The sequence below is a fragment of the Coturnix japonica genome, chromosome 3, assembly GCF_054131305.1.
Source record: "Coturnix japonica strain WE chromosome 3, WE-NBRP24, whole genome shotgun sequence".
Lineage (NCBI taxonomy): Eukaryota > Metazoa > Chordata > Aves > Galliformes > Phasianidae > Coturnix > Coturnix japonica.
This window is the reverse complement of record NC_140665.1, coordinates 64,638,277-64,647,987: the sequence shown is the minus strand read 5'-3', so window position 1 is coordinate 64,647,987 and position 9,711 is coordinate 64,638,277. Positions and strand designations below refer to the sequence as shown.

Sequence of the window (9,711 nt, the reverse complement as noted above, 5' to 3'; positions counted from 1 at the left end):
TTTACCTTGAGAAACTCTCAGGTCAATATTTGCTAACATAAAAGAACAGTATATTTTCCTTATCTAGTCTGTCTCTTCTGCTGCTGGTTTAGTGGAAAGGATCTGTCTTGCCAGAGCATCACGGTTTCAGCCACATAATCAAATCTTCCCATCTCTTTTGAAGTATCCTTCTTCACAAGTGCACCTTCACTAGCATTGCAGAACTCATGAGACTTACTGTCAGATAACAGGCCTAAAGACATGGAGCAAAAGTCATTTCCTCCACTTCATGATTCAAGGTAAGTTTAAAGGAAGCATGGAACATTCTGATGAACAGGCTGGAGCTGTTTATTTTAGAAGAGAAAACAAGAATGAGTATGATTAAAACATGCATGAATGAACAAGATGTAGAAGATAGATTATCTGTTCTTTCCATTTCATCTTAGACAAGGAACAAGTTGGGAAATTGAAAAGATGGAGAGCTGCATCATGGATCACGTTAAGACTTCAGGTGTCTTTTTAGATGAGGAATTCTTTACTGCAAGTTATTAGACAAGGTACAGAGAGCGATAGGACACTTATCAGTGAGAGCATCCAGAGTTTAAATGGAAAGCATTGCAAGGATGCACTTTCATGGAAGATAGATTTTACTACTGTGTAATTCACACATTCTCTTCATACTTCTGGACCTAAATGATGGACAAGACATCCTTGACTCCAAACAATATGACTGTTCTGACATTTCATCCACCCCTAATGCACCTTTAATCATATTTTTTCCTTTATTTTGTGTGTATATATATATATATATAGTTTTGTGTGTATATATATATATATATACACATATATACCCCATATATATATAGGGTGTATTGAAGTCTACAGATCCGTTTCTCTTTCCTGATGCACTACTGCTTATACATGCTACTGATGTTAATGTCTCTGAGTCACAATGAAACATGAAGTACTTTGAACAGCCTTTTTTTTCTGCTTTTAAAAGCAAACCCAACATTAAACATTACAAACAAACAAATAAGCTCTTTAACTGTACACAGATGAGGGAACAATCCAAAATCTCTCTTTGGTAATTAATTATATTAAAGTTATGTGTGTGTATAACTTGAACTAGGAGCTATCAATTAGAGAATGCTATATTCTAAGTAGTAAAGCCATTAATCTGAGAAGAATACAGAGAAAACAGAAGTAAATAACTAATTCAAACTAATTAGCATTTGTTCATGGAATATGTAGCTGTTGTGGCTAATGAGTAAGTCTCAAATAACAAATGCTTTGCTGATTATTTTTCCTTCTTGTTGCATTTTCCACCTGCTGCTAGATGAATCCTGGAGCTGCAATCAAAGCCAGCACAATCACGGTTGCTGAAGAATGAATGAATTTCCAGAAGCCTGTATTAAAAGCACATACTTTAACTTCTACTACAAAAACAAAGGCATTGTATCTTATTACTAAACAAGGCAAGGAGGAAAAACATTTCTCATTGCAAACCTCGCCAAACTGAGCTGAAGAATTAGTGGTGGAACTATGAAGCCTTTAACCTGTGGGTAGCTGGGCTGAATGCCAGGCTAACTAAAGGAAGCTGCTCTTTTTCCTCCCATAAACTTAGCTACTGATGGAAAACTGATTTTCGCTGTCCAGCATTCTATTAATTTCTAGTCTAGGTGGGTCGCTGTGCTGTGATTTATTAGGATGGCTTCTATCAGCTTCTTTAGTAGTGATTAAAGTAGTCAGCACTGCCTATCCTCTTTTTCTTTCTGATTATGGCTCAATGGGGCATTCTAGTGTAAAAGACAAATGGATTCTGTGTGCAGGGTGACACAGGGGCTGCAATAAAAAGTGACAGAAATTTGTAATGCCATTGCTATCGGGGGAGATGAAATGGCAACTCAAAGAGTCAGTAAGTAAAGGAGACAAGATTCAGAAGCATACACAGAAGCTAGAGACATTAGAGGAATCCTAAAGAGAGAAAAAAACAACAACCCACAATGTTTTACGGTAGAAATGATACAGTAGATGCTATGGATAAATGTGTAGAACAGTGTGCCAATGGGAGAGGCAGCAGAAAAGGAGTTCCTGCTGCAGGAAGGATCAGCTTTCAGGGATATGCTTTAGAGAAAGAGGTGGTAGGATTATTTGGACGTGGACTGGATGTAAACAACAAGTTAGGGGAATTGTCTCCAGGCTGTGGACTAAGAAAAAAGAGCATCTATCAGTTGCAGTCGGTATGTAATACTGGAAGGGGTGAATTAGCGGTCAGGGAGATTCAGCTCATTATTCAAATGAATATGGACAAAGTTAAGGGTGGTGCTCACACGGGGACACTCTGTTTTCCCAGGCCATATAAATATACATAGAACACCAGCTGGTTACCTCCTCAGTGCACCTTGAAATAAGCACTGTATTTTACAGGGTGTGTAGTTACAGCAAGGTAACTCTGAAGATAATTCTGCAGTGACAAGTAGTCTGGTGAGGTGAGCATTGTGTAATGGTAGTTAGAGCATTATATCATAATGGTACAGCTACAGCTACTAACAGGGCTAGGAAGGCTGTATGGTGGCCTCGACTTTACTTTCAGATGCTAAGAGTATCGGTAGATCTACTGCTGTCACTTGACCTGAGCAATGGCAGAAGGATTTCTTGATTATAGATTCCAACATACAGGTCAAAGGCTAGCAAGAATTTTCTCTCCGAGATATCAACATAAGAAGACTAATCTTTTTATGGCTGAATGCCGTAGAATATTATATGGAAGTGTGCCACGTGAAAATGCTTCTGAGTAAAGCTTCTAAGCGGGAGCCTGAGCTCGCAGAGCTTCGTCAGGGAGCTAATCACTGCCATCTAATGGTAAACTGGAGAAAGGGATACATTGCACTGCGGTCTTTACCCAGTCTGCGTATTTTGGGTAGAAAGATGGGTTGATGTAGGAGTCATTAATATTGCCTTCATTTTTGTCTTGTTGGTCATTAAAGCGGGTGCATGATGCCTGCTCTTGTCTGCCATGTTACATTTTCTCTATAGTGAAGAGGGACCTGAGAGCAATACAATTCACATTCTGAAGACTGTAAGGCTTGCAGGAAAAGGTGTTGAACAGTGGCTTAATTGCATTCTGGATTTGGAATAGACCATCGTATCATCATATTAGAAAGATATAGAAGACAGAAGCACTTCAGGCAAGTTCTTTATCTTGCTTTTTGGTATGAGGATGCAGTAAAGATGTGTAATGCCAGACTAACTCTGACCTGGGTAATGGAAATTTCAAGATATAAAGATGTAAATATATTTGCGGCCTCCTTTCCAGTGAGGCTTACAGGGAGGGAAATAACTTTCCAGAGGAATTGCTTCACTACAAAATATCCCTGACATAAACGCCTCTCCTTCGAAAATATAATGGCAAAACTTAGGCAGGTGTAATTAAACAGCTGCCTTGCAATAGTAGCCCCACAGATGTAGCACTTCCTATACTTGCTGATAATTTCCAAGGGAGGATTTCTCTGCCTGATGAGACGAAGGGCATTTTAAAGTAGAAATTCAAAGCAGAGGTGCTCTGCCATCTGCCAAAACTACCCTGAACTTTACATGGCCCTTTGCATCGGGGCAAGATGCTGCTGGTTGGATGTGACTGCACTCTGTACCCATCTGGTGTGGATAAGGAGAATCTCCCAAAGGCTGAACAACTGAAAAGTGGTCACCAGGAGAGGTGTGAGTGGGGCATGGCAGAGGGATGGACCTGGCCTAATATTAGGCTAAACTGCAAAGAGAAGGGATTATGGATAGCCATTGGTATGGTAGCCCCGGCAGAGGGCGCCGAGCGCGGGCTGAGGCGGCCCCACCTCCGGCCTGCCAGCAGCGGCGCGGGGACGGCGGCGGCGGGCCTGGGCCTGTGGCTCCGGGGAACTCAGGTAACCGTGGCGGCCTGCCCTGCTGAGAGGCTCCCTCCGGAACGGGGCAGCGCGGCAACGAGGCGGAGGGAAACGCGGGGCCAACGTGACCCTCAAGCGGCGGGACGGGCCGCGGTCGGGCCTGGGCGGCCGTCAACGGCGGGGCCTGGGCCGAGGTGAGGGCCGCGCTGGGCGGCGTCTGCGGCCCTGTGCTGCTGGGAGCTCCGCTCCGAGCTCAGCGCGGGTGGAGGCCGGGAGCTGACCTTGGCTCCGGGCTTCGGCAGCCCCTGTGCCCCCGGGGGCGGATTTGGGTCGGCAGTGTAAAATAACGGCAATCTTGGCGGCTTCAGAGAGCTTGTAGGAATCTGGCCCCGGCCTGACAAGAGGCTGTAAGTCTTTAGGGAGGTTCGCAGATTTTCAACTGTGTGTCTAATAGTTGAAATTGCTGTAGTGAGAGCAGAGCCATAGGGGTTGTGGTTGTGTTTCTGCAGCCAGTAGTCACACATTTTTCACTACTGCAGCTGACTGCACAGGAATCCCGTTCTGGTTTCAGCAGTGTTCACTTTGGTCTCAAGAGAAGGTTAGGCCCTGGAACAGGCTGCCCAGGGAGGTTGTGGATGCCCCGTCCTTGGAGGTGTTGAAGGCCAGGTTGGACGGGGCCCTGGGCAACCTGATCTAGTAAATGTGTATGTTTGGTGGCCCTGCCAGGCAGGGGGGTTGGAACTACATGATCCTTGAGGTCCCTTCCAACCCGGGTCATTCTGTGATTCTGTGAGAACAACCTCCGGTCACATGCAGTACACACACAGCCATACAAAAGCCAGCCTCACATGTGGCTTGAGAGGTGCCCCCAGCTGAGGGGTGGGCCCCAGAAGGAGCAGAACCAGGAGCTGCTGGCCCCAGCCCTGTTGCAGTGTACAGAGCTGAGCTGCTTTTGCTGGAGTGCTGGGGTGATGCTCGCTCCCACTTGGAGCACTTTGCAGCCCTCCATCAGCCAGGAGCTGCATGGTCTGAGCAGAGCCTGGAGCTGAGAAACCTTCACCTTTTAGGGTTTTACCTGTGGATTCGAGCAAGTTGCTTTCACCAAGGAGGAGTCATAACAAGCATAACTCTCCCTTTGCTTTTTATGAAATAGCTACCTCTCTGCTTCTTTTACAATTGGTTTGTCAGATGGAGGAGCAAAATGCCATAGGTATGTTTAGACAGTTAATATTGAACTGCAGAAGAGGAACGGAGTGTTGCATTGGGGGTTTCAGCACTGGCTTCTTGTAACTTGTGTCATCCATGGAGAAAGCCTTCCAGTAGTCAAAGGACTTGCTTGTTTTTAACCGTGAATGTTTATTTCATTGTAGGGTGCGCAATGACTGGCTTCAGGCTGCCTGTCACTGTGTTTAGAAAACTGAATGTCTGGGTTGGACTGTGGGAGAAATTCCCCTCTAATAAACCCTTTCTCTCTTGGAGAAGAAGCATATTCTGTAGCTGTCAAGCAAGTACAGTAAACGACCGAAGATGGTTTAGCTTTTCCCCAGTAAAACTCTGTGCACTAAGACTTTCTCCAGAGTATATCTCAGTACTCTCTCTGCGGAACAAAAGTAGCAAAAGCTCTAAGAGGAGCAGACGAACTTTACAGGAGGAGGAGGAGGAAGAAGAGGAGGCAGATGAACAAGAAAGCGATTTGGAAGATGAATTGGAAAACGACCTCAACGTAGTAAAAGATTACAAAGATCTTGAAAAAGTGGTGCAGTCTCTGCGATACGACGTGGTCATGAAAGCTGGCTTAGACATTGCAAGAAAGTAAGTATGAAAAAGAAGCTGCTGGTGAGAGAGATGGCATGCTGATAACAGCTGAGGTTTGATGCCCTTTATTGTTAGAATAATTACTTTTTTATGTAGCTGTTTTGAGTTGGGATGTCTGGAGTGTTGGATGTCTGGAGTGAAGGAGGGAAGATTTAGGTTGGATGTTAGGGGGAAGTTCTTTACTAGGAGAGGGGTTAGGTCCTGGAACAGGCTGCCCAGGGAGGTTGTGGATGCCCCGTCCTTGGAGGTGTTGAAGGCCAGGTTGGACGGGGCCCTGGGCAACCTGATCTAGTAAATGTGTATGTTTGGTGGCCCTGCCAGGCAGGGGGGTTGGAACTACATGATCCTTGAGGTCCCTTCCAACCTGGGTCATTCTGTGATTCTGTGAATGTTCTTGTTTGTTTTGGGGAATTTTCTATCAATCATCATTTATTTAAAATGAAGAAAACATACTAAGTAATGCAAAAAGACCTAATTTAAGACAGAGGGAATAAATAACATGCTGTTTAATGGCTGTAGAAAAAGATGAGGGTAAGTGTAAATAATACATTGAGTCAGCCAGATATACAACAGCATACAACTCTACGTCAATAAGTCTGATCTTGAACCTACAGAAGCCTTACATTGCAGTGCTGTTAGATAACCTGATTGCTTAAAAACAATTGAACTGGCTGGTGCAGGACAGAGGATTTCATTTGTTGGGTAATTGGGAGACAACTCTTCAGAAACAGCTTTTTATTTCTTGCACCTATAGTGCAGAGCGCCCATAATCTACCATTTCAATAACCATCTGTGAAAGATTAATTCCAGTTCAAGACTGTCCTGTCCTAAAATCCGCTTTGCATGTGGGTGGTTTTCTTGTTTGTTTGCAAATCAACAGTTGCATTTGTTCTGCTGCATACTGTCAATGCAATAAAACCTTGTTTTTCTTCAGTAAAGTAGAAGATGCATTCTACAATAACGAACTCAGGCTGAATGGAGAAAAACTGTGGAAGAAAAGTAGAACTGTAAGACTCTTTAACATTTAAATATTTTAATATAGTGTAAGAAAATAACTAAACTGTGACCTCCTTCCTTTTACTTGGGTCAGAAGAATTAGTCACTAAATGGCTCTGCAGAGGTGAATGGCATTGGCTACACCATTTCCAGCTTTCTGTGTGTGTGACTGTGATTCTTGGGGTACGGTGTTGCTCACTAAGGCACATGGGAGAGCTGTTGTATTGAAATGGGCTGAAAGCAAGGAGAAGGCAGGTGGCAGCAAGGACAGAGCTTTATTGCTGAAGGATGCAATGGTAGATACGAGGTTGATGGATTAGGAGTGATTAAATCTGAGGTATTAGTGGAGTAGGCACATGGTTAAAGTTTGATGATAGAAACGGACTGAAACTGAGGTAGCCCAGGAAAGGTTGTTTTGACTGTAAGAGAGGACACAACACACTCAGCCAAAGGGCTGCAGGCCCAGCTGGCCATGTTCAGTCACAACAGAGCTCACCCAGATGGTGACCAGCATACCTCTAAGTACCCTTCAGGTGAGGGGGATACAGGTGGCATTACTGTGGTGAACAGCAAGTAAGGAGAGAAGTTTTAGTTCCCACTGCCCTCAAGTTAGGGCTCGTCTTTAAATTGCTGTTGTGGATTTTGCAAGGGGGCACAAACAGTTGAGCTGCACTATTCAGTTGAAGGTGCTCCTAAGAAAGGAAGGAGAACTTTGCATTTGGCTGCTTTGTATCTGCTGATAGAAGAAGATTGGCAGGAAGCCCTATTTGGTAATAAACCTGAACGATACCTTTTCCACAGAGTTAGGCGTTGGCTGTAATTCAGTAAGGGCAAAACTCCTGACAGAGAAGGTCACGAGGAGACATTTAGTTGCTTAATGCCGGGGCTTTCCTAAAAGTTCACAGTGGGAGAATGGATCTGTAGTGGGTTTGGAGTAGCCTTCCCACCTCCTCCCCTGAATGATTCAGGAGAACAAATGGCATGAAAGGAGCAATATTAATGTGGCCCCGACTGTGGGACTTTGTTTTCTCCAGGCAATGCTTACGATTGCTCGTCTTCTCTTTCTATTTCCAGGTGAAAATTGGTGACACGCTGGATCTCTTAATAGGTGAAGATAAAGAAACAGGAACTGCTGTAGTGATGCGGGTAGTCTTAAAAAAAGTGTCTGACAAGACTGAGAGTGAAAAATACAGAGTAATTTTAAGGCGTTGGAAAAACTTGAAGGTGCCCAAACAGGACGTACTGAAGTAGCAGGGGGTTGCACGTGGCAGCATGAGATTTTTATTTTGCAGAAAACCGTGTTGTTTGTTGTTAAATAAGAATTTTGGTTAAACAAAATGACAGTACCCTTTTTTAAGGGCTCGTGTTAGAAATATCTCCCTCTGCTGTGTACATCAATGCTCCTGTGGTAAACGGCCGTCACTTCTTGCAGTTAGTTTTGTTTCATGATACTGTGGGATAAAATACTCTACCCTCGTATCTCCAGGCAGTTTCCTTACAGATGTTATATATAATGACTCAATAAAGACGAATTTGATCACTGTTTAATTGCTGCCTGGTTTCTGTTAATCAGGTTATATGAGAGCTGACGCCACAAGCAGCGCTGCTTTCTTAGCTTTATTTCCAGATTTGTTACGCAGTTTGTTTTTTTTATATTATATATACGTACATGTAAATACGTAACATACGTATTGCTTCCTTTTTTAATTACTGATTTGATCCTGGTTAACAATACCAACTGTGTTTTCATGTATGTTGATGTAATACAAGTAGGAAACTTCACAATGACCGAGGATTCAAGGCAGAGATCCCCTCTTCCCTCATGGAGAAGGCAGCTCAGGTAGGAGGCACACGGGTAACAGAAGAAAATGAGATGTTGTTTTTTACCGCATACTGATTTCAGCGTGGTGTTTAAAGGAGAATTTATCACTTAAGTGGCTGTAGAGATCTGACCAAAGATCAGACAACGCTGTGATTAGAAGTACACGCCTGTATTACTGCAGGGAAGTGCTGCCTGGGAGCAGGTGTCTTGAGTAATCACCCACGCTTGTAATGTTGAACATACACTTCTTTCAACAGAAACAACAAACTCTGAACTGTGGCACAGACAGAATTTTTATAAGTGTATAACATCTGTGTATCCAAGTGTGTGTGTGTGCAGGTGGGAGCATTCATTCAGCCCACGGTCTGCTCCTTAGCAAGTGAGAAGAGCCCAGAGGGGAGGGCAGCCCAGATCAAGCAGCAGGAGTGCACAGCAGGCTGCTTTTCTTAGCATGTTCCTGATATCTAAGTGGGCAGGCAAGAAGTTGTTGCTCACAAAGCAAATGTAAGGTATCAGACTCAGGTATATCTGGTACACACTGATAAAGCAACAGCCGGATCCATTTCAGAAGGCTCTGCCTGGCACTGTCAGACTGTCCATAAAGAACCATGGCACCAGCACGGCACCAGGATGAGCTGATAGCTTTGCATGCTTCCCACACTGCAGTGTGTGCTGCATGGAGGCCAGCCTGCCTTGCAGAGCAGGATCTGTGGTCATCCATGGGAGGACAGCAGGGAAATGCTCACAGAACTGGGCTGCAGTTGGCAGAAGCATCAGTCTCTCAGTTCTATTGTCTGCAGATCAACAAAAAGGGATTTTAATCACTCACCTCCAACTTGCTCCACAAAAGAACAGGCAATTATTTTTTTCCACAGGGACAAGAATAGCACTGAAGCATTCCTGGTTTGTATTTGTTTCTCCTGCAATGGCACATCAGAACAGTTAACCACCAGCTCCTGTGAAATACAGGACTCAACATGATGGTTGGTCTGCAACAGCCCTCATGGGGAAAGGGGTGCAGAGTCCATGTGTATGGTAGGGAGAGCAGCACAAACTGAGCACCGCTGAAACTTAAAATTCATCTCCAATACTGGAGCATCCAGTGTACCTATAGACAAGCACTCCAAGGAGAACACACAGGTTTCTGAACTCTTGAGAGCAGATGCAAGAGGAACAAAGGACAGCATTATCTGCCACAGAAAGAGACTCCTGGATGTTCTG

General features: G+C 44.2%; 1 protein-coding gene across 3 annotated transcripts; it reads left to right on the top strand.

Moving 5' to 3' along the window:
- The first annotated feature begins 3,809 nt into the window (after nucleotides 1–3,809).
- On the top strand, nucleotides 3,810–8,216 carry MTRES1 (mitochondrial transcription rescue factor 1). Of its 3 annotated transcripts, none has more exons than XM_015858650.2 (4): nucleotides 3,810–3,896; nucleotides 5,228–5,669; nucleotides 6,607–6,679; nucleotides 7,743–8,216. In XM_015858650.2, exons 2-4 carry the CDS (start codon nucleotides 5,236–5,238, stop codon nucleotides 7,917–7,919), a joined length of 684 nt encoding a protein of 227 aa, XP_015714136.1. In that variant the 5' UTR covers nucleotides 3,810–3,896; nucleotides 5,228–5,235; the 3' UTR covers nucleotides 7,920–8,216. The 3 variants fall into 3 exon arrangements, with proteins under 3 accessions (XP_015714136.1, XP_015714138.1, XP_085399785.1); XM_015858652.3 differs by having other exon boundaries at nucleotides 3,810–4,051; XM_085543659.1 differs by lacking the exon at nucleotides 6,607–6,679.
- The last annotated feature ends 1,495 nt before the right edge of the window (nucleotides 8,217–9,711 follow it).

Bases quoted from the DNA above. Each gene is read 5' to 3' on its own strand.
- MTRES1 (XM_015858650.2), top strand. From the start codon at position 5,236: ATGACTGGCTTCAGGCTGCCTGTCACTGTGTTTAGAAAACTGAATGTC. The intron at 5,670-6,606 runs GTAAGTATGAAA...GTTTTTCTTCAG, and splicing joins GGCTTAGACATTGCAAGAAA to TAAAGTAGAAGATGCATTCT. The intron at 6,680-7,742 runs GTAAGACTCTTT...TTCTATTTCCAG, and splicing joins TGTGGAAGAAAAGTAGAACT to GTGAAAATTGGTGACACGCT.